Source organism: Bufo bufo, chromosome 4, assembly GCF_905171765.1.
Source record: "Bufo bufo chromosome 4, aBufBuf1.1, whole genome shotgun sequence".
Lineage (NCBI taxonomy): Eukaryota > Metazoa > Chordata > Amphibia > Anura > Bufonidae > Bufo > Bufo bufo.
This window is the reverse complement of record NC_053392.1, coordinates 52,216,039-52,241,490: the sequence shown is the minus strand read 5'-3', so window position 1 is coordinate 52,241,490 and position 25,452 is coordinate 52,216,039. Positions and strand designations below refer to the sequence as shown.

The 25,452-nt window shown below is 43.9% G+C and overlaps 1 protein-coding gene across 2 annotated transcripts in view; it reads right to left on the bottom strand.

The window, feature by feature from the left end:
* Nucleotides 1-19,063, bottom strand: part of LOC120997233 (cytochrome P450 2K6-like) — a 265,867-nt gene extending 246,804 nt beyond the window's left edge. Inside the window, exons 1-3 of one of the 2 annotated variants that reach the window (XM_040427230.1) lie at nt 18,758-19,063; nt 10,246-10,408; nt 5,516-5,665 (exon numbers count right to left, since the gene is read on the bottom strand). In XM_040427230.1, coding sequence (XP_040283164.1) covers nt 5,516-5,665; nt 10,246-10,408; nt 18,758-18,943 — 499 coding nt within the window. In that variant the 5' untranslated portion in view covers nt 18,944-19,063. The remainder of the gene's footprint in view (nt 1-5,515; nt 5,666-10,245; nt 10,409-18,757) is intronic. The other variant, XM_040427228.1, reaches the window with a different exon arrangement.
* Between the last annotated feature and the right edge of the window lie 6,389 nt (nt 19,064-25,452).

The following is a 25,452-nucleotide window of genomic DNA, read 5'->3' as shown; positions in this document are numbered from 1 at the left end:
GGACAGGACGTCGATTTGAGGAATGCATCTACTAGTGAGGGGTGAGATGTTGAGGGTATGGTGGAGGGGAGGTTATACAGGGCTTCGTAGAAGTCCCTAAATTGTTTGGCTATCTTAAATGAGGCATATACTGGATCACCCCTAGGGGAAGACAGTTGGTGAATGTAGTTGTCTGCTCTTCTAGATTTTATTCTGTTTATGAGGAATTTAGTAGCTTTGTCCCCGTGCGCAAAGAACTTATATTGGGAGTTGAGGTAGTATTTAGCCGAATTGGTGTGCATTAGAGCTTTTAATTCAGCTCTTGCTTTGGAGAGCTCTTGTAATTGGGATTCCGAGTGGGTACTCTTATGGGTAGATTCTAGCTTATTTATTTTGGAGAGAAGATTATTAATGTTACTTTCTCTGATTTTTTTTAAGTGCGAACCTAAGCTAATGAACTCACCCCTGATGAAGGGTTTGTGAGCGTCCCAGATGGTTTGGGGTGAAAGTTCAGGTAGAGAGTTTAGGTTAAAGTATTCTTCCAGTAGTGACGCAATTTTCTTTATGGAATCAGAGTTCCCGAGGATAAACTCATTAAGTCTCCAATTAAAGTTTTTAGGTTTGCGAGTAGGAGAGGATACCTTTATAAAGATTGGGGCATGGTCAGATAGATGTATCAATCCAATCTTGGCCGTCTGGCATAATTGAAGGTGATCTTTTGTAATGAAAAGGTAATCTATGCGGTGATAATTGTTATGTACGTGGGAATAAAATGTATAGTCTAGAGTGCTGGGGTTGTGGGTACGCCAGACATCTATTAAATGGAGATCCCACAGCGTGTTTCTGATAAATTTTAAGGAGCGTTTTGAGTGGGAAGTTTTGCGTGCTGATGAGTCCATTTGGGGGTTAAGGGCAATGCAACATGCACATGACCGTTGTTGTGTTCCGTTCCGCAAAATGGGGTTCCGTTGTTTCGTGATCCATTTCCGTTTTTGTTTCTGAGTGTCTTCCTTTATTTTTGGAGGATCACCAGACATGAAGGAAAGCAAAAAAAAGTCGAAGTCAAGTTTGCCATGCAAATGATAGGAAAAAAACGGACGCGGACGCGGATGACAATCTTGTGTGCCTCCGTGTTTTTTCACGGACCGATTGACTTGAAAAAACCGTTGTCCGTGAAAAAAATAGGACAGGTCCTATTTTTTTGACGGACTGTAAACACGGATCACGGACGCGGATAAAAAACGGTGCATTAGCCGAGTTTTCAACGGACCCATTGAAAGTCAATGGGTCCGCAGAAAATCACGAAAAACGGAACAACGAACACGGAACACAACAACGGTCGTGTGCATGAGGCCTAACACTGTGACTGGAAACAGGCAATCACATAATGTAGTTATTGCAATACACAGAATAATATGCATTATTCCAACATCCTCCCCTACCATGTGCCATTTGTTGCATTGTTGCATTCTTATATGTCAGAGAAGCTCCCTTAGGCACCTGGGTGTAACTACTACTTAAAGATGAGTGAACCGGTTCATTTCGAATGTTGCAAAATTTTGTCCGACAGACTTTTCAGGTTTGTTTCAGATGAATCCAGTAAAACAGTGCACAGCACCATTTTATTGCATATGATGGTGGGAAAAAGCACTAGGGAAGAAGAAGGAGGATGCGCGCATCACCAACAGGAAGTGGGGTGCTTACAGACTGCATGGATGAGTCAATCAGTGCTGCAGCAGGCAGAGAGATGCCCTTGCGGAACGAGCAGAATGTCATTCTGTGTTGGGTTGTGAATGAGGGTAGATGGGTCTTGCAGTGTCTGACCAAAAAAAAGATCTTGGATACAGTCAAAAGTCACTGTAAAGGGGGAATATTAATCACCAATATTTATGCAAATATCAATAATTAATATTCATAAATGGGAGGAGCCATCTAGTGATAGCTCCGCCCATTTATGCCTTTATATGATATCAACACAATACCTTTGCTATACTTTACACTAATCACTACGCTAGCTGCATGCGCCTAACTAACTATCGCCAATAACTACACGTTACACAGATAGTTACAAGTAACACAGTATTTATTACTTACAATACACAACGCACGCAATACACTAGCAATACAGCACTAAATATACAATCCTAAACTACACTACACATTCCCATATTCCACCCATAAACTAACTAGACAATTCACACATACAAGTATATTAACAATCCACCCCACCTGACTATTCACTGTCCCTACGGGGTACGACGAAGGGTTAATGGTGGCCTTACAGGGGTGTAAACCGACCACAAACACAAAGGGTTAACAATGGGGATAATATCAGAACTGTACAGCAATGCAGGGGTAAATACCCTGCAAGTGTACAGTGAGGGAGGGGGGGGGGATGTGGCAGGGTTTGAGCAGGGGTTACCACCAGGGGTTAATCAGGGTAGGGAAAGGGTTACACGGTGAAGATACAGTGGGGGTCATCAGGGGGGTGTAACTGAACCACAAATACAATCAGGGGAACCAGTGGCACAGGATCAGGGGTACAAACAAGGATACAATAAGGCAAGGGTTTGGGGGATCAGGGTGTCCAGTAACACGGCAAGGGTAAATCAGGGCCCAGGGTACACATCAGGGGCAAGGGTTATAAGGCAGGGCCCAAGGTGCACATCAGGGACACAAATATAGGGGTTATAGGACCAGGGGTGTGGGTTAACCAGGGGAGAGATATAGCGGTCGGGGGTCAGGGGATATACTTAATCCTTCCAGCTTTAGTAGGCCTCTTCCAGGCGGTCATAATGGAGCTGCACTCTCCCATGTGTCTAGTCTGGTTGCAAGAGAGCGCACCTCTGTCCGGTTTGGGGTTTTATAGCCCAAAAGCAACCCCCTCCTCCTTCCTCAGGCATGTGACATCATAGTGTGCCTTAGTCCCCCCTCCTAGTCCCAAAAATGCTGGGAGTAATGGGCATGGCCATGGGGCAGAGGTGTGTAAAACAGGTTATGATGTCTCTGGTTAGAAGGCCCTCTCACGAACGGTGCCAGAGAGTCTGATTGTAAGGGGCCTGAACAAAAGGGGACTAGATGCTAATCAGCTGTTATCCTACAGGCTATCAGCACAAGTTTTTCTCTAAACAACTCTGTTGATAACAGTTGGAATTGCATATATGCATATATATATCCACAGATGCTTGGGGCACATCTATAAACACATACAAAACCGGGTGTATGAATGGGCAGCAATAAGCCCACATACATACTGTCATGCTGACATAAGTGTATATACATAGACACGTGTGCAAATACATACACACATATCTATATATACACACACCCTCGCATATATCTGGGGCATCACATACAGGGGACATGCATATGTCCCCACTTGCCATACAGGGCCAATATATACACGGTCATACAGGAAATATATACTAACTATAATGGGACACATATAAGGGGGCACATATATATACTAATATAAGGGGGATTATAAAGGGGGCACAGCTTCCAGGGACCACATATTTCCCACAGGGGCCACCATGAGCCCCTGGGGATCACCATGGGCAGACGTGCGCAGATGCTGGGCACATCTGCGCACATCACCCCATGATGCGGTGGTTAATGTATGCATATATATACCATACATGCCCGCACGTGTTTGCAGGCATGCATGGATATATATGCATACGTCTCAACCCTTCCTCAACAGTCACAATCAAGCTTCTATTCTACTGTCAGGGATATTGATGCATGGAATAGCCTTCCCGCAGAAGTGGCAGCTGCAAATACAGTGAAGGAGTTTAAGCATGCATGGGATAGGCATAAGGCCATCCTTCATATAAGATAGGGCCAGGGGCTATCCATAGTACTCAGTATATAGGGCAGACTAGATGGGCCAAATGGTTCTTATCTGCCGACACATTCTATGTTTCTATTGAAGAGAGACTAGAATTAGAAAAAAGAAGAATGGTGTAAAATAGAGAAAGATAGGGAAAGCTGTCAGCCAGGGAGTGAGAGGTGAAGAGCTGAGGCTGACTGTGCCTCCTAGCACAAATGAAGCTGCTGAAAACCTCAAAAGCAGTTACCTGCAAGGGCATTTCTTAAAAAAAAAATCCAATTCTAACAGAAATTCATTTATTTATTTTTTGGTTGAATAAGCTCAACACATGTTTTACCATCCAGATGATAAATGTAGCATTTGAAATCTCAGTGAAAACACTTTAAATACTAGTCCAAACTCCGATCCAGGGCATCACATAGTTATATTTTTAATAACATACGTGTGTCTTACAATAAAAGAATAGCAGAGGATATCATCTGTGAGTGGTAAAGTGACATACTAGGTTTAAATCTGTGTTGTTTCATCTCCACACAGTTCAAATTTTTTTATTATTTTTTTTTGGTTGAAGTTTTGAAAACCAGCATATACATGTCTTACAATACTCAGGATAGCAGAGGTTAACATTTGGTTGGAAAAGTGCCATACTTGGCAAAGGTCCGTTGTTGTTTCATCTCCACACAGTTCAAATTAAATTTTATTTTAGATTAAAGGGGTTCTGCACTTTGTTTTAACTGATGATCTATCCTCTCGATAGATCATCAGCTTCTGATCGGCGGGGGTCTGACACCCGGGACCCCCGCCGATCATCTGTTTGAGAAGGCAGCGGTGCTCCAGTAGCGCCGCGGCCTTCTCACTGTTTACTGCCGGCCCACTGACGTCACGACTAGTATCAACTAGCAAGGGCGGGGCTAAGCTCCATTCAAGTGAACAGTGAACAGTGTAGCAGTACATGCGGGAGCTCCTACTCCTAGGAACAAAATATGATTTTCCAGAGAGCCCAACAAAATTCAACTTCAAGAAACCACCTGAGAGACAAGACAGCTGAGTGACCAGCGAAATATAGCTTTAGAGACACTGCTGCATGGTGAGGTACTACGGCTCAGACACCTATCACCTATACCACCACTAGGCCAGATAAAGCTCAAGTCTGAACCTTACAGTAGACATCTCTATCCACAAGTGCCAATATATAGTCATCCAACCTGCCACTATAACCCCTCAACTAGTGCTAGAAACTGCACTCTGAACTTGCTGCTACTTGATGTACTGCATGTTATGTCTTGTTCCAAGTAAAAATAGAGTTATTCATTTACTTCTGGCCTAATTCTTCAAACTACATTTCCACTGCACTGATCCCCAGGGAGCAACACTATGAACGAGTATAGAGTAACACAACATCTCATCAGGGTCACTACTACTGCCGTCTTCTGCACCGGCTTCTCAGGGGCTCGCTGCATCCACAATTAGTGGGACAATAGACATTTTCCCTCCAACTAACTGAAGTATTTTCAAAGATCCTGTCTCCTCTCCACTTTTTCAGAGCAAACATCCCTGTGCTTTAGTTTAGCTATTGAAGCAGGGTTGTTGACCCAATTTATTATGTGATTTATCAATAAAAAGATTTTTTCTTTTTAATTTTTAATCATTTTTATCAGGAATTAGTGAATATCTGAACTGTAAAATATGATCAGAATACTATACCTTTAAAAGTTGCAAAGTATTTTATTACGGTGGTGCATTCCTCAGCAACTTTCTCTTCTAGGCTACTTCTTCCCATGCCAAAATCCCTTAATGTGGTTATTGTAAATCTTCTCATAGTTTTCCAATTTTCTCCTTGTGAAAGAGTAAGTCCTGCAACATTAAAATATCGGTATTTTAAAATGCACCGAATACAATTATTCTACAACCCCATTTCCCAAAAAGTTGGGGCTCTGTGTAAAATGTGAATGAATGTAATTTAAAAAAGAAGGAAATAATTTGCAAATCTCATAGAACCATATTTTATTCACAATAGATCATAGAAAAAAAGAATAAAATAAAAGTAATTAGAACTACATGGCAGCAAAACATCTCAAAAAAGTTGGGACAGGGTCAACATAAGGCTGGAAAAGTAAGTGCTACTAATAAAAAAAAGCTGGAGGAGCAATTACATGACTAGGTATAAATAGAACATGTTAGAGAGGCAGAGTCTCTCAGAAGCAAAGATGGGCAGAGGTAGCCAATCTGGGTCTATGAGATTGACAAATCATTGCATTCTGGGAATATTTACACTTATTTACATTTTACACAGTGGCCCAACTATTTCGGAATTGTGGCTGTAAAAGGGTTTTCTTGGATTTCGCAAATGTTAGCATATCCTCAGGAATGGGGCAAGCTCTCTTGTTGGTAAAGGCATGGGATCCTAAATAGGCTTGTTCCCTGAAATCTGTATGATAGTTGTTGGATAAACAACATTAGAAAACATTTTCTGTCACCCCCCCCCCCACCCGTCCTCACCAATCTCTTTTCTAACACATCAACCACATTTCCTTCCACCTCCATCCACACATGTACAGCGCAGTGCTCAATGCAGGCTTCACAGGCTATCCTAACATATATCTTCAGTGCCGTCCACTGGCTCCTGCTCCTCCCCTTTGTTCCATGCTTTACTTACCACAGTGCCAGACAGAGCCACTCATAGAGACAAGCCACTATGCCTGCGTTAACTTAAAACCCAGGGCTCGAGTCCTGCGGGAACGGCGTTCCTGCACTGTTTTCATAGCAGGAACGATGTTTCCTTTCAGGGCCGCCCGTCTTTAACGCCGGGCAAAAGGACCAGGAAGCGGTGAAGGCTTTGTACTCACCGCTTCCTGATCCTCTGTAGGTAACGCTTGAAGTTAAAATATACCATCTGATTGGAGAAAACTCCGATCCGATGGTATATTCTAAATCCAAGGCGTTCCCATGGTGATGGGGACACTGCATCATTGGTGGGTAGTGCGCCCTCCCCCCACCCTTCCCAGTATTAAAATCATTGGTGGGCAGTGCGCCCTCCCCCCGCCCTTCCCAGTATTCAAATCATTGGTGGGCAATGCGCCCTTCCCCCCTACCCCCATCATTGGTGGCAGCGGCAGTAGTCCCAGCAGTGTAATGCTGGGGCTCCGATCGGTTACCATGGCAGCCAGGACGCTACTGAAGTCCTTTCTGCCAAGGCCAGTTACTCTGCAGCAATATACTTTCATGCACAGTGACCGCCCGGTTGCTCCTTCTTCTTGTAACTCACAGGTCTGTGCGGCGCATTGCTATAAGCATAAGCAATGCGCCGCACAGACCTGTGAGTTACAAGAATAAGGAGCGCCGGGCGGCCACAGCGCATGTAAGTATGCTGTTGACTAACTGACCATGGCAGCCAGACAGAACTTCAGTAGCATCCTGGCTGCCATGGTAACCGATCGGAGCCCCAGCATTACACTGCTGGGACTACTGCTGCTGCCACCAATGATGGGGGTAGGGGGGAAGGGCGCATTGCCCACCAATGATTTTAATACTGGGAAGGGCGGGGGGAGGGCACACTGCCCACCAATGACATACTGATAGGGACCTAAGATTGTGAGCACAATTGGGGACAGTGTTAAGGTAATTAGAGATGAACGAATCGAAGCTGACGAAGTGGAATTCAATCGAATTTCAGGAATTATTTGATTCGCACAGAATCCGAATTTCCTCGCGATTCGTGGTAACGAATCGCATTTTTTCCTAAAATGGCTGCTGCATGTGTGAGGACATGGAGAAAAAACTCTGGGAAGGCGGGATCACCCATAATGCCATGCATGCTATGCAGGGTCCCCCTGCTGTTAGATATCTAAGTATTCCCCCCCCCCCTAGTCTCACCAGAGCTCAGTGACAGGCCAGCATTCTCCACCCACACAGAACGCCCTGATGCTGGCCTGTCACTGAGCTCTGGTGAGACTAGGGGGGGGGGGGAATACTTAGATATCTAACAGCAGGGGGACCCTGCATAGCATACATAATACTGGGAAGCCATCCACCCCTGGGGATGTATTGCCCTTGATAGATTGCAGCGTAATCTGTAGCTCGGTCAGTTGAATAGGTCTATTCAGCCAGTCAATATCTTGTTGGTCAAATTCAGGGATCTTAATATTATCTAGATATTGATCTATTTTTCCTCCCTGATTTTTAGACCCGGCTTGATATAACGTCGAGAAATATCGGGTGAATTCCCTTAGAATATCATCAGGGTCTCGTAGGATGTTTCCTGCCTCTGTCCTAATTCCGATGATGTCATTGCTCCCCCTTTGATTTTGTACTATCATGGATAATAATCTGCTTGGTTTGCCGGACTCGCTGAAGCTTCTCAACCCTGAGAAGAACATTTTGTTCTGTGCTTTTTTATATAAATATTGTTTATATTCATCTTGTACTTTTTTTAGTTGAAGTTGTTTTTCTGGGGTGTTTACGTGAGTGATCTCGTTCATTATCTGGTTGAGCATCCCTTCTATTTCTTTTTAAGTTTGGGCAAAGGCATTTTTCTGTTTCCTAATTTCATATGAGTATATGCCCTGAAGGTATGCCTTAAGCGAGTCCCAAACCGTATGGATGTGTGTTGAGTTAACGTTATCGCTCCAAAAGAGCTTTATTTCTTCATTAATCTTATCCAAATCCCTTTTTAATGTCAACCAGTGGGGGTCAAGTTTAAAAGTTTTATTTTGGTTTGGTTTATTAGGACTATCCACTATCCAGTATTACCATAACCGGACTGTGGTCAGAGACACCGTGACACTCATAATTCATTTTTTTAACCCTATTAATGAGCCCTCTTTTTCCATAAAGAGATCGCCATATGTCAACCAATGCCATTTCTTTACAAATTCTAGATAGTAAAGTACTTGAACCAAAATTTGATTCATAATTAGTTATAGTGGAAATCCTATCTTTTTTAATGTCCATGACCGAGTTGAAGTCGCCCATCACCAGCACCGGGCACTCCTCTCGTGCTGCAATATAATCCATCAATTTACATAATACAGTTGTTGTGAAAGGGGGTGGAATGTATATAAAAGCAATAATTCTCCTTTGCCCCTGCCAATAACAGTGCAGAAAAATATACCGGCCCTCTTGATCAATTAGCTTTTCTATTGGGTCATAGTCTACCTGTGAACATAAACGCTAATTCCACGAGAATATGTGGAGTAGCAAGAATGGTATTCGTGAGAGGCCCATCTCCTTCCACCCAGCGCTGCCACTTTTTCACCTGTAAGGTGTGTTTCTAGCAGGGCCACTATTGCTGGTAAATGTCTAGAGACCAAATCGAACACTACGCATCTCTTAATTTTATCCGCAAAACCGCGGATATTCCATGTCAATATTCTGGACATTTTTTAATAGTCCCCCCTGACTTTGGGGCAGCACTGGGCGGAAGAGCAGGGGCACCCCCAATGGTATACCCTCAATGCCCCAACAGTTCCCCGCGGAAAAAAGCCCCCTCCCCAACCCCCCAAACCCCGATCGCATTCTGACCTGCGAGTCGCAAACTGCGGCTCATAGGTCTCTAACTATAGACTAACCCCCCTTCCCCCCGCCGTCGACCCCCAGGTCACGTTGTAGGGTTCTGATCAGTTTGCTATGGCAGCCAGGGGCCTTGTGAAGACTCACAGGTCTACCATACCAACTGCCTGCTAATAGGAAGAATGTAAAAATCCAATACACTGTATATGGGGCAGCACAGTGGTTCAGCGGTTAGCACTGGGGTCCTAGGTTTGAATCTGACCAAAGACATCTGCATGGAGTTTGTAAGTTCTCCCCATGCTTGTGTGGGTTTCCTCCGGGTTCCTCTGGAACTTAGATTGTGAGCTGCGGACTATGCCAGCAGTATATAAATGAGTAAAATAAACATTCACGTGTTCAAATCCACTATAGGAACTAAACAAAACTAACTATTAATTTTACTTATACAAATACCAGTTAAATTGCCATGTCTGAATATGTCCAACTATTAAAATATACATTTATCCTGCACACTGAACGCAGTGCTAGAAAGTAAATCAAAATGAGCGAATTGCCTTTTATTTGGTAACTTGCAAAAAAATATATATTTTTTTTAATTTACAAAAACTAGTATGTGCCCCTAAATAGTATCACTACTATAGCTCTCATTGCTAAAAGAAGCCCTCACATGGATCTGTAAACAGAAATGTAAAAAAAGTTATTTAAAGGTTTTTATTTCTTTAAAAGTAGTATAAATTTGACATTGCCATAAGCAATCTGAACCGCGGTCATTTTTTATTGCACAGTGGAATGTCGTAAAAACAAAACATGAAGCACAATTTTCAATTTTAACCCATCATTTTTTATTTATTTTTTTATAAATTATATGGTAAATTAAATGGTACAAAAAAAAGCAAGGCCATATCAGGCTATGTGAAAGCACTCACCCATTCCTTTATCCATTTTCTTAAAAATTTTCAACATTCCTCTCTCTCCAAACTCTTCAGCATAATTGACAAGAGCATCTTTCACCGTCTCATATCCCGTTAGGACCACCATTTTTTTCATACCCATCTGGACACTAAACACCGTGCCGTATTTCTTTGAAAACTAAATACAATATTAAAAAAATGCATTATGATATAATTGGCAATGAATATCCCCCAATACATGATCCTGACAGGCGCACCAAGCTTGTCTATGTTCTTGGACCATGAATATGTTACAGTTTAGTAGGATAATAATGTGGATCATTGGGATTGTTACCTTTCAGCACTGGGATAATTGGTATGAAGTTGAACATGCACAACTCTAGAAAGAAGAGGGCCCCTGTGCAAAAATTGTGTGTTGGCACATTGCTGTCTAATAATTAGTTTATGAGTGGAAAGAGGCTGATTATATTACAGTATGCATTCAGTGGCATACAGCCACAATAATAGCTGCAGCAGATGCAGCGTAGGATTTGGGCAGTAGTAGTAATAGTAGTAGTAGTGATAGTGGCAGTAGATGTTTTGCATTAATGGTGGTGGCATTAGGGTATTAGCAGCAAGGAGCAGCAACAGCTGAGACAGTGGGGGCTGCAGCAGCAGCCATATAGTACATGTTAGCAGAAAGACAGCAGCATGATGGAGGTAGCAGCAGCCTTGCAGAAATTGATGGTCGGCAGGTCACAGCAGTGGCATGATGGCGTCAGTGGCATGATGGAGATGGCCGCAGCAGCTCTACAGAACGTGATGGTAGGCAAGCCGCTTTAGTGGCATGATGGAGGCGGCAACAGCAGCCGTACAGAACGTGATGGTAGGCAGGTTGCAGGAGTGGCATGATGCAGGTGGCAGCAGCAGCTGTACAGAAAGTGATGGTAGGCAGGTCGCATTACTGGTATGATGGAGGTGGCAGCAACAGCCATACAGAACATGATGGTAGGCAGGTTGCAGCAGTGGCATGATGGAAATAGCAGCAGAAGCTGTACACGGCATGATGGAAGGCAGGTCACAATAGTGGCATTATGGTGGCAGTGGCATAATGGATGCAGTAGCAGTCATTCAGCATGTGATGACAGGCCCGTTACTATAGTGACATGATGGAGAAAGGAGCAGCCTTACAGAAGATGTCAGGTGGTAGCAGTGGCATGATGGAGACAGGCAGATGACAACAGTGGCAAGATGGGGGCACTGCCATTAAAACTAGATGCATGCAAATCATGAAAACGGACAATTGAGGCTTGATGCTCCATTTCCTGTTAACGCTGGCAAGTAGATTGCTGTCCTATCCTGTGTATTTGTGCAGTAATCATGTATATATGCTGGTTTAATTAAATTGAAAAATCCCCCCCAAAAAATTACAGATGATTGAGGCCTGAAGCTCAAATTCACGTTGACAGCCAAAGGTAAATTGCTGCCCTAGACTGTGTATTGTTGTAGTCATCATGTATATATGTTGGTTTCATTGAACAAGCCCCCCAAAAAAATTACATTTCAACTGTGTGGATATAGAATAAATGAATACGGACAATTGTGGCCTGACACTAAAATTTTTGCTATCACTCATAGGAAAGTAGTATGAAGTACTATATGCTGGTTTAATTCAATTAAACAAGTCCCCAAAAATAAAATTTAAACCACATAAACAAATGTTAACGGATGATTAAGGGCCAGACCTTAAAATGGTTTTCAGAGATTTTTTTTTACTGATGACTAGGGTTGAGCGAACTCGAACTGTGAAGTTCGGGTTCGTACCGAACTTTAGGATTTTTGGACCCCAGACCCGAACATTTTAGTAAAAGTTCGGGTTCAGTGTTCGGCGAGTTAATGGCGCTTTTTGAAAGACTGCAGCCAATCAACAAGCGTTTAACTCGTGTGCCCTTAGTAGCCATCACAGCCATGCCTACTAATGGCATGGCTGTGATTGGCCAGTGCAGCATGTGACCCAGCGCTGCATGTCACTATGCTCTGATTAGTGTAGGTATAGGATGCCGTTGTTGTGAGGGAGAGAATAGGACAGAATCTTTAATCAGAAGTGCTTGTTAACTCCGCGATCTACCTAGATTTTGTTTTGTGGGTGCAGTGCACAATCTTTTTACTCTGTCCTGAGCCCAGTGATCCAGAAAAATAACTTTTATCCGTCTGTTAGTTAGGTGGGCAGCAGCGGCAATTTTATGCAAGTTCTGTGCAACAGCACAGCATATGTGCATTTGTGACAGTCAAATAGAAGCTTGAATTACTGCAATTATATTCTAGGATTTAAAAAAATCACCAATTTTTGGCAAGATCCTACATCTGCAGCCTTTGCAACATTAGTCAGTGTGCAATTTTAGCTAGAAATACAGCAATAATTTTCTGTATTTTAAAAAAACACCCTTTTTGGGCAAAATACTCTTGCTGTATCTGTACGTGTGAAATTCAAGAGCTATATACTGCTGTCATATTCTGTTATTAAAAAAACACCCTTTTTGGGCAAAATAATAAATTTTACAGCCCTTGCAGCATCTTTAATTGTGAGATCCACGATTTAGATACTGCTGTGCTGTTCTGTTATTAAGAAAAAAACACCCATTTTGGGCAAAATACTTAATTTGCGGCCTTGTCTGCATCTGTCAGTGTGAAATTCAAGCGTTAAACGTTCTCAACCTGAGCACAACCTGCATGACCAGGCATCTAAGTGCAAAGCACGAGCTCTCAGTGGAGTAGACACCTCAAAAACCAAGAAAGGTCTCTGGCTCCTCCTGCTTCCTCTTCTGCTGCAGTCTCAGCCTCTTCATCCACCTCAGGAGTGACACCTGCCACCCCGCAAACAGAGGATCTGCTAGCAACACCACCACCTGGGTCACCAAGCATCTTCCGTTTGCCTCCTGTTGCTTCCTCCTCCTACTCCGCTTCCTCATCCTCTACCGGCTCCTCATCCGGTCAGCATAACACCTTCACCATCAACTTCAGCACAGCCAGGGGTAAACGACAGCAGGCAGTTTTAAAACGTATCTGTTTGGGGGACAAACCCCACACCATGCAGGAGCTATGGACGGGTCTTGAACAACATACCGATGAGTGGTTGGTGCCAGTGACCCTTAAGCCTGGCCTGGTGGTGTGCGATAGTGGGTGAAATCTCATAGCAGCTCTGGGACTAGCCGGTTTGACGCACATCCCTTGCCTGGCGCATGTGCTGAATTTGGTGGTGCAGAGGTTCCTTAAAAATTACCCTGATATGTCAGAGCTTCTGCAGAAAGTGCAGGCCGTCTGTGCGCGCTTTCGACGTTCTCACCCTGCTGCTGCTCGCCTGTCAGCGCTGCAGCGTAACTTCGGCATTCCCGCTCACCGCCTCATATGCGACGTGCCCACAAGGTGGAACTCCACCTTGCACATGCTGGCCAGACTGTGCGAGCATCAGCAGGCGATAGTGGAGTTTGAGCTGCAGCATGCATGCTTGAGTCGCTTTGCGGAACAGCACCACTTTACCACCAATGACTGGGCCTCCATGAGAGACCTGTGTTCCTTTTTGCACTGTTTCGATTACTCCACCAACATGGCCAGTGCCGATAACGATGTTCTCAGCGTTACTATCCCACTTCTATACCTCCTTGAAAAAATGCTGTTGGAGATGATGGAAGAGGATGTTGCACAGGAGGAGGAGGAGGAAGAGGGATCATTTCAAAGGGTTTCCGGCCAGTCATTAACCCACAAACGCCAGGGTCACAATTGTCCAGCCAGGGCACAGTTCTGGAGGATGATGAGGTGGAGGATGAGGAGGAGGAGGAGATGGAGGAGGAGATGGAGGAGGAGGAACCGTGTTCACAGCAGGGTGGCACCCAAACCAGATCATGGCCATCACTGGTGGGGGGATACAGAGGACACAGATGATACACCTCCCACAGAGGACAGCTTGTCGTTGCCTCTGGGCAACCTGGCACACATGAACTATTACATGCTGCAGTGTCTCCGCAACGACCGCCGAGTTGCCCACATTCCAACTTGTGCTGATTGCTGGGTGGCCACGCTGCTGGATCCTCGTTACAAGGACAATTTACAGTACTTATTTCCCTCACTGAAGCGTGATCGTAAGATGCGCAAGTACAAGCGCACGCTGGTAGACGGGCTGCTGGTGGCATTCCCACCTGACAGCGGGGGCACAGTGCAAGCACAAGGCAAAGGCAGAGGAGGAGAAAGAGGTCACCAACGCAGCTGGGGCACCGCCAGCACCTCAGAGGGCATGGCCAAAATGTGGAAAAGCTTTGCCAGCACACCACAACAACCAGCACCACCAGCTGATATGGAATGTCTTAGCAGGAGGCAGCATTTCAGCAACATTATGGAGCAGTATGTGTGCACATACCTACACGTACTGAATGACGGATCTGCCCCTTTCAACTTCTGGGTCTCCAAATTGGGCATATGGCCTGAGCCTGCCCTTTAACGCCTTGGAGGTGCTGGCCTGCCCTGCAGCCAGTGTATTGTCTGAACGTGTGTTTAGCACGGCAGGGGGCGTTATCACAGACAAGCTCAGCCGCCTGTCTATAGCCAATGTGGACAAGCTCACTTTCATTAAAATTAACCAGGCAAGGATTCCACAGGACTTGCCCGTATCTTGTGCAGAATAGACATGTATACCGGCCTTAACCAGCCATTGCTATACTACAGCGCAATTTCTCATTCTTGTATTTTTAATATTTCATACTGTTTTGGAGTGTGCCCTAATTTAAAAAAATATAAAAAATTAAAACCAAAAACCAGTGTTGGCTACCTCGTCCTCCCCCACCGCCGCTTCCACCTACACCGCTACATCCACTGCCTCTTCAAACTCCTACTCCAATTTTTGGCTGTGATATACCCCTGCTATACTTAGTAGACAGGTAAAAACATTTCACTAATTTGTCTGTTACATTCTTGGGTGACATTTGACCATTTTTGCCGTGATTAAACCCCTGCTCTGCATAGGTGATAGGAACATAATGTCACGGCTGAGAGTGGGCAAACTCTCAGCCCTGCGGTGGCAATAATAAAGGGTAGCTGCTGGGCCAGGACAGGAAACAGGGAGCAGGTCACCTCCTATAACGTCCCTAAATCTGACCCTGACTCCTAGCTGTATGAGACAACCCTGATGGTAGGAGGGCTCATACTCCGGAACCTAGGGTCCCTACTAGCCCTCAGGATAGCCCTGGAACTAGGAGCAGGGTAAGACGACCTGTTCCTCCTAGGCACGGATGAACAGGAGTCTCACTGGCCAAGCTGAAAGGAATGGGGAACATATACGGCAGTGGCAGGTAGTGAAACTAGTACAACACCTACCTGCCACAGACACACAGACTGGAACCCGTGCAGAAGTGCTAATGTCCACAACAAACACAAAAGGACACAGCACACACACAAAGCACACAGGAACCCAGAAACCATAAGCTGCTATAGAAATAGAGACATCACTAGACATATAGTAAGATAAGAACATCTATGTCTAAACATAACTTATGACCACAAGGGTGGCCCTTACTGGACAGATGGTATATGAGACCAGGAGGATGACTCCAGCAAACACCATGGCTGGAGTACCACTCAGCTACTGGCATCTAGCAGGAGCTAAATAGCCCAAGTAGCCACACCCACACACAGACTCACCCAGTGTTAACTCACTAGGAAGGGAATTAACCCTTCCAACACCAGGCAAGGGAAAAAGGCACTTAAAGGGGAAGTGTACACACAAACATCACACTCCACCTGTTACCGCCGGCAACGGCATGCGAGGCAACCATGTCCTGGGAGACAGCCACAAGGCCGAGACACTGCCACCACATGCACACAACACCACACGTTGCCACGGGCAACCGCAAGTCAAGGAAAGTGTCACAAAACACACCATAGGCCGTGACACATAAATTTAAAAAAATCGTCTGTTACAAGGTGACATTTTACCAATTTTGCCGTATGCAAACCCCTGCTCTGCATAGGTGACAGGGAATTAAATTTAACATATTCTTCTTTAATTGATGCGCGCCCCCTCCTTTTATTCAATGCTTAAACTTTGACAACTTGTCCCACATTTGTGCTTCAATAATTTGTCCCAGTTTTCCGTTCAATCATATTTAATTTAAAAAAATTAACCTCCCTTGGATGTAGTCTCTCTTTCTCACGCTTCCTCTCCGGCGTGTAACCCTGATTCGCCGATAACCGTGATCAACATGGTAGGCTCAGAAAAGAACATCGAAAGTTGATAGAGAAGATATCCAAATGGATTGTGGACATCACGGTGACGTGCGATCAGGCAGAAGATATCTAGTCAACAAAGCGGCAGCAGGGCCTCTCCTGTCTAACGTTTCCAAATCCAAAATACCCCAGTGACATTCCCTATAATTTTTTTATTAATCATTTTATTAACAGGGCATCTTAAGAGTCCTGTATTTTATTTATCGTCACTACCTCCCCAAGTCGGGAGTGGGTAATTGACGCGCACCCTCTCCTTTCCTTCGATTCTTCAGTTTTAATAACTTTTCCCACTCGATCACAATTAAATTTCATCCATTGATCTCCCTTGGATGTGCTCTCTCTTTCTCACCCTCCCTCTCCGGCATGGAACCCTTATTCGCCGCTAACCGTGATCAACATTGTAGGCGCAGAAAATAACATTGAAAGTTGATAGAGCAGGTATCCAATTGGATCGTGAACATCACGGAGACGTGCAACATGGTGGGGCAGTATGTGTCTACACGAACTGACTGATGGGTCTGCCCCCTGCAACTTCTGGGTCTCCAAATTGGGCACATGGCCTGAGCTTGCCCTTTACGCCTTGGAGGTGCTGGCCTGCCCTGCAGCCAGTGTATTGTCTCAACGTGTGTTTAGCACGACTGGAGGGGGTTATCACAGGTTATATTTACCAATATTTTGGGGTGTACCTTAATTTAAAAATTAAAAATTAAAACCAAAAACCAGTGTAGGCTACCTCCTTCTCCTCCACCACCGCTTCCACCTACACCTCCACATCCACCGCCTCCTCAACCTCCTACTCCATATGGACCTCGTTCTCCTAGATCAAGATTATTATTTTTTATTTTTACATATTTTATGCTATTTAAAGTAATTTCCCCATCCACATTTATTTGCAGAGCACTTGCCATGTTCTTAACCACATTTTGATGACATTTGCAGCCCTCTAGCCCTTTCCATGGCATTTTTAGAGCCATTTTAGTGCTCAAAAGTTTGGGTCCCCATTGACTTCAATGGGGTTTGGGTTAGGGGTCAAGTTCGGGTCATGAACTCAAACTTTTTTGTGAATTTCGTCCGAACCCATCGAACCCGAACAACCAGGTGTCCGCTCAACGTTACTGATTACTTATCCTCTGGATAGGTCATCAGTACCTGATTGGTGCGGGTCCAATACCCAGGACCCCGGCCGATCAGCCATTTGAAAGGCAGCAGTGCTCCTGTGAGAACCACGACCTTCTCTATGCATTTCCTAGGCTGAGTGATGACACGTTCATGTGTGCCGCATGCCAGCCATTGCATAAATTGGGACCTCAATTTGCACCATCCGTGCGGTCAACTTGAATGGGTCTGTTATCCGTCCGCAATAAAATAGAACATGTTCTTATTGTAGTGCGAAGACATGGAGAGAAACCCCATGGACGCATTCTGTAGTGATTCTGTGGGGTTCCGTGCCTCTGTTTCCGCACTTCTTTGCTGCACATTGCACAAAAAAAGAATGAACACGCCAATTCTTGAGACGGAATGAGGCTGAATCCATATGAGGAACCATCATATGCAAAGACAATTCCACAGTACAAATTCAAGTCTGAAGTCTGAGATGGAATTTTCCTGGTGCCAAGTGTACACACCAAAGTAGTGGGTCCAGCAGCAGAAGTCCATTATTTTTTTATTTCAAATATTAAAAAAAAAATCCAAATCCAATCTAATCCAATCCAATCCAATCCAAAAATATTTATTTCATGGTTTTATACAAGAATGAGTGCTGGACCCACTACTTTGTTTCTACAGTGGATTTGCTTCTTCTAAGGATCCATGCACCGAGGACTAACAAAAGCAGTCAGCTGATTGCATTTATTTATTTGTGTGTCCTGTGTACATAGCCTTATATTACCACAGCCACATGGGAAGAATTTTTAGCAGAAAAATTTTCACTGCAGATTTTGCTTTATTCCACAGTATATTCCTCAGTGAATCCATGGCAAAATCCAAAAAGTGTTTGTCACAGATTTGAAACTATGCATTTAAAATTTTAAAATTTACACAACAGGTTAATTTACTATTTTGATTTTTTCCAATATGTGTGGAGGAGATTTTGTAAAATCTCATTAATTGTGCAGGCATACACTGTGCCTTTTTCACCTGCAATTTTGTGGCAGAAAATAGGCAATGTTATCTGTCACATGTGACCATGCTTTTAGTCATATCTATGTAGAGAATGATGACCTTGGGATTTCTACAATGTATTTTATAGATTAGTCATCACTTAAAATCGCCTTACCTCTAGATAACTGAGATGAGGTTTCTTTAAATCTATGAGGTGCAAATTTCCAATCAGCGGCAAACATCTGGGTCCAGGAGGAAAATTCTTGACATGGTTTTTATTCCAACTTTTTAAGACATTCAGGATAAAGAGAAGAGTCAAAAACAGCACAAAATAAGAAGCTACAGAGAACCCTAAATCCATAGTAGTGACCAGTGTTTATGCCAATACAGAAGTCTGGCAGCTGAGGAGCGTTACTGAGTGCTGTGTCTAACCCTTGGTCTCCACCTTTGTCTGAGTTACACTGAGAGTACATAATGTCCAAAAACATTTGAAATAAATATTAACTGGAGAATTGTTAAAGGGGAAGGGATATGTGAACCTGCCTATGGAGATAAGGATGATGGCAAGGGCAGATCTTGCATCTGCTATTGGTATCCTACTAGGGGTGGAGGCTCAGCAATGACTGGTTCCTTGCCACATACTACTAGGCAGTGAGAACTTATGAATGACTATCCTTTAAAAAAAAACTAAAAAAAACGTCTGCGTTATCAGATACCATGGGGTGAGGTGGAAAGGTGGTGGTGGTGAAAACAAGTTTATGACCCATCTGCATCAGGGTAAGTTCTTATGGGTCAGATTTGCTGCAGAAATGCAATTAAATCTTCACTGGAATATCTTGATAGACTGCAGTGGTTATGTGTCAACATAATATATTATTAGTGGAGGCCAGTATTTTTTTTAATGAGCATTCACTCCTGCATATATTGTTTGAGATCCACAGGTAATCCTCAGCCAAAAGGCAAAACTTGATTTTGATTGCAGACATCTTTTTCCCCATAGAATTCCTGCAAATCTGTGGGGAACAGTTATGCAGACCCTCTTACATAGAATGTAAGTTACCCAAAACATATAATTATATATGTTTATATAATATAATTGGTCATCAATTTTTCGTCTAAGGCTACTACTAGGCTGGCAAACCTCCGGTGAAGTGTAAACACTGGGCGTTTGGTACCAGTAAAGAAATTTCAGCAGCAATAGCAAGCTGTTACATTGGCGGTCTGTGTGCCACCCCTGACCTATGAAACAGGTTCTTGAGCATCTATCATCGCAACCTTGTGGATGTGGCGCTTCGTAGTAGGAGGCAATGTCCAAGTAGTAAAATTAGTGAAACCACAGCACTTAAGGATTGCGATGCAAATAAATTTGTCTTTAATCAGAGAGTTCCAAATATGACCATTAGAAGGCCAACACTCTTGTTTCGGTCCATCCTGAACTTTGGTCATGGCCTATAATGCATACAAAAATATATGTAGATAAGTCAACGGAGCAAATATCGATATATCAAAGGTGTATAGACAATAAATAATTAAGTAAAATATTGAAATATACAAGATATACTAGTATTCTGTACACTAGCCTAATTACACATTATACTGTATGAGACTAGTTTTTTTTTAGTTGAGCTTGTAAAATATATTGATACTTTGGTGAAAGTTCAGAGAAGAGCTACTAAACTAGTACAGGGATTGCAGGATAAAACTTACCAAGAAAGGTTAAAGGACCTTCGTTGCCAAATACCCCGGGGTCCAGGACGTCTTGTGGCAGGCCAGGAAAATCTCTGCCCATTTTAGATCTTACACGGCCCTGGCTCACCTTGCTGACATTCAGCGGCGACACCACTTGCCCGTCACACATCTGATTTGTGACTGCCCGACGCGATGGAACTCCATCTTGTATATGCTTGATAGTCTTCTCCAGCAGAAATGTGCAGTTAACGACTACCTGTACAAACTCTGCGGCATGACAGGTTCTGGGGAGATTGTTTTTTTTCACCGCGCCAGTGGCTGCTCATGCGCGACGCATGCAGACTTCTGCAGCCATTTGATGAGATCACCAAACTGGTCAGTTGCAGCCAGGGCGCCATCAGTGACATCGTACCTTACGCCTTCTTTCTGGAGCGTGCATTGCGTTGTGTCATTGATCAAGCCGTCGAGGAACAGGAGCAGGAAGATGAGGAAGTTGCAATGCTGGATGAATTCCCAGGGGGGGCTACTCCATCTGAGACAAGTCAACAACAGGAGTCTGAAGAGGAGTCAGAGGAGGATGGGGCCGAGGCGGAGGAGGTGCAAGAAGAACATGCTTTAAACTTTTCTGGGATCCCTGGTGTTGTCCGTGGCTGGGGGGAAGAGAAAGAGGACGACATTATCTCTAATGATGAGCAGGAGCCAGGCCACTCCACTGCTTCCAGTTTAGTGCAAATGGGGGCCTTCATGCTCCAGTGTTTGAAGAGGGACCCCCTTATAAAGAGCATAAAGGGCAAGGCCAGAACTGGGTGGCAATGTACTTAGACCCACAGTACAAACACAAAATGGCAGACATGTTGCCACCATCACAGAGGGCTGTCAGAATGCAGCACTTCCAGGCCCTGCTTCGAGAAATGCTGCATTCTGCTTTTGCGGGCGCTGGCAGAGAAATTTTCACTCAAAGAGAAACAGTTGCGGGTACCAATCCAACAGCGCATGCAAGAAGAGGGCGGTTTAAAATGTGTTGGTCACTTCGGATATGAGATCATTCTTTCAGCCAACCAATCGAGAGCCGTCCTCCGGATCCAGCCTCAGGGAATTCCTAGACCGACAGGTGTGCGACTACATCGTGTTAACGGCCCATGTGGATGCTCTGTGAAGCGATGAACCCCTGGACTACTGGGTGTGCAGGCTTGACCTGTGTCCAGAGCTGGCACAATTTGTTGTGACAGATAAGCTCACTTACCTATCTTACGACAGTGTGGACTACCTCACATTTCTAAAAATGAATGAGGCATGGATCTCAGAGGAATTCAGCACGAATATGACGAGTCGACCAAGTTTGATTGAATTTCCTCATGCCAGCCCACAAATATCCACCACAACCTAGAACAAATCATGGTCTCTGCCCTAGGTAAATACAGCGGAATAAAAGTCATTTTATGTCCGTTGAATGCCTAATTTTTGTGGCCTTATCCTGTGACCGCCTAATGTCCCTCTAGCCACAGAATCCTTCAAAGTTGTGTGCTGTCAGGTGAATGCCTATTGCCTAATTTTTGGGGCCTGTACTGGCCAACCGTTACATTTTTATTCTGTGACCGCTTAATGGCCCTCCAGCCACAGAATCCTACAAAGTTTTGTGCTGCTAGGTGAATGTGTAACACCCCAGAGTTGTGTTACTACACTCCTCTACCCCGCTACTATCTCCTAAGAGGCTTTAAACTGTCATCTGATGTAATTTACATTATGTCCTTCACAAATGTGCATGTAAAATTATGTTAAATACAATTTTCCTTGTCATTTTCCATGTTCACCAGCAGGTGGCAGCAATGGATTGGTAAGGAGTTAGTTACAGTTGAGTATTTCTAAGCTGGAATGGTTCATTCCAGCTTAGCTCTCCCCTCTGTGGAGGTGTAGACTGTTCCCACATCCTGCAGCTTGGAGAGAAGGGAAGTTAGATTCAGTGTAGCCCACCCCCTGCTAGGGGTAGGGTGTGTGTGTTAGGAGCTCCCCGATATAGGGAAGAAAGCCAGGATCTTGTCTCGGCTGAGACATTGATCAAATCCCCAGCCTGAGCCCTGCAGCCTCGGCTGGATGAAGCAAGCAGACAACCTCCAGAGTCCCAGGACAAAAGCATTCCCTGTGAGCCTATCTGTCAGTAAAGTCCAGAGACCTAGGAGAAGCCATATTCCTCCTCAGATAGTTAGTCCCCATACAGCAGAAGGTAAAGAGAAGTGCAGAAGCTAAATTCCTGCCACAGTTTTAGAGCTACCAAGACGTCTTATCCTGCAAGCTCCAGATTTATAGTACAGAAGATTCATTCCTGCCAACCATTGCCAAAACCTGCTGGGACCTAAGACCAAAGCTTGCTTGGATGAAAGTTAACTTCAGTAAAGACAAGTTTGAACTTCATCCAAAGGTCTGGACATCATTTTCTGCTGCAAAATCCCTCTATTACTCCTACTATCACTACACTCAATTTATTGCAAGTGAGCCAGGAGCCAGGAGTCCAGCCGTACCCAGGTAGGAGACACCGTTGACACCATTATCCTCACCATACAGAGACATTATAGGACATTACACCACTCTGGCATTCCTAACCTGGGACGTGCGTTATAACACCTTAGGAGGGTCCTGTGATAGTACCCTGCGCACGCTTCAATTGGCGTCATGAACAAACTATAGACTATTGATTACCAAATACACCTGACCCAGTCATTGCATAATTTGGCGTCAGTGTTACCCATATCCTGCTCATTGCAAATGCCTATTGGCTAATTTTTGGGGCCTGTACTGGCCGACAGTTACATTTTTATCCTGTGACCGCCTAATGTCCCTCCAGTCACAGAATCCTACAAAGTTGTTTGCTGTCAGGTGAATGCCTATTGGCTACTTTTTGGGGCCTGTACTGGAGTGGCAAGTTCTCACAACAATACTTAGTGCACCAATCACTAATATCTCATGAGACCTTATAAAATGCTAAGTTGTGTGTACCGCAACAAAAAAAAAATCGCATTCTTAGAGATTTTCGCAATGGCGCTTTTATTCAAACACTCAATCTGCATATACTGTGCAGTGATTGTTCTAACATGCATGTGAAATGTAATCAAATACACTGGTTTAATGTCAAATTACTTGCTCACAAATTCTTCCTCAACGTTGCGAAAATTGTTGCCGACCATCTTTTCTGATCGCATCCAACTTCGGTCTGTTGGAAACCAGTTGCTCTAGTAGGCCACGCCTATTTTGCGCATACGCAAAAATTACATTGCCGATATTTTGCATTGAAAAAAATAATGAACAGAGATCGCAAATTCGAATAATACACCTGGTATGCCACTCTCCATGTTGTGGGACTATTTGGCGGCTGCAAATTTGACCTGAAGGTTTTTCAGGTTCGCCTGCCATTCAAGTCTATGGGGCCCGCTGCGAACGCGCATTCTCGTTCGCGAACCATCTCGGCCAATGTTTGTCCATCACTACTGGCTACAATGTGTTTTTTGTGCTCAGCACAGTGGTGCTTTTCTCTAAGACTTTCCAGTGTACTGACGATACCTCAGCTTGTTTCAGGATTAACCCCTTGTCTACTGATTAGGCTTCTAATGATTCTCCTGGCTCTGACTCCTTGGCTTGCTTCTGGATTAACCCCTTGTCTATTGCTACTGTATTTGATTGTACTGACTCCTCTGGCTTGTTTTACTCTCCTGCCTCTTCTTGGCATCCAATAGGTCCTCTACCTGTGAGATTGCTCTGTTGCCTTACTCTGAAGATGTAGCCTGTATTCCAAAAGGCCTAGCACTAGAGTCTAGTGATCTAGGGTTAGCCTTAGATCTACTAACTGGAGTGGTGAAGGATGTGTGTAGAAGATTAAGACTTTGCTGGTTATGGTCACAGATATTCATAACATTGTAAAATAACATAGAATTAGTATTAATATTGAATAGATGGCATATTATCATAACCTTCAATGGTTAGGATAATATGGTTCAACATACTATAGGTAGCAAAGCTCACAACTGTAATGGGTCAATTGGATTGAAACCAATCTTTTCAAATCTGATGTCCACATTTTAAAGATCCAGGATGAGACAGCAACGTTTTGTTTGTTTTTCTTTTTTTTATCAACCTTAACAAACTTAACTGACCCCACTGTGGAAGATTTCCTAACAAATCTCACCCTATCTCACTATATCAATACCTAATCCTGCACTAGAATGGGTAACTAGTTACAATCTTTTTTGACCTGATGAAATTGGCACCTGAATGTAGTAACATATGAAGCATTTAGTCTTTTACTTATACTTGCTGTATTCAATTTTTTCTTTTTCAATTCTATGCTATAAAAAGGGCAAGGTCCTATGCAATACATTTTCCAGTGATTTTATCCATCTCTTTTATTACCTGCAATCTTCTAAACATCATGGTGTTTACCTGATTATCTATCAAAGCATGTCAATAAAAAAAACTAAGAAACCTGATGCGTCTTATTACTAACAGTGAAGTTAGAATGTAGAATTAATGTATTGATTTTGCATAGTAAAAAAAAAAAAAAACATTCTGATTACGAACCACTCAAATTAAACTGCAGCAGATCATTTCCATAGCAGCCAAATAGTAAGGCTACTTTCACACTCTCGTTTTGTGCGGATCAATCATGGACGGATCCGTTCAGATGATACAACCGTCTGCATCCGTTCAGAATGGATCCGTTTGTATTATCTTTAACATAGCCAAGACGAATCCGTCTTGAACACCATTAAAAGTCAATGGAGGACGGATCCGTTTTCTATTGTGCCAGATTGTGTCAGTAAAAACGGATCCGTCCCCATTGACTTACATTGTGTGCCAGGACGGATCCGTTTGGCTCGGTTTCATGAGACGGACAGCAAAACGCTGCAAGCAGCGTTTTGGTGTCCGTCTCCAAAGCGGAATGGAGACTGAACGGAGGCAAACTGATGCATTCTGAGCGGATCATTTTCCATTCAGAATGCATTTGTTACGGCTGAGAGTGGGGGAAACCCTCAACCATGCGATGTAAAACGTATGGAAGCTGCTCGGCCAGGACAACAGAATAGGAAGCAGGTCACCTCCTAACACATCCCTTAATCTGACCCTGACTCCTAGCTGTATGAGCTAACCCTTATGGTAGGAAGGCTCATACTCAGGAACCTCGGGTCCCTACTA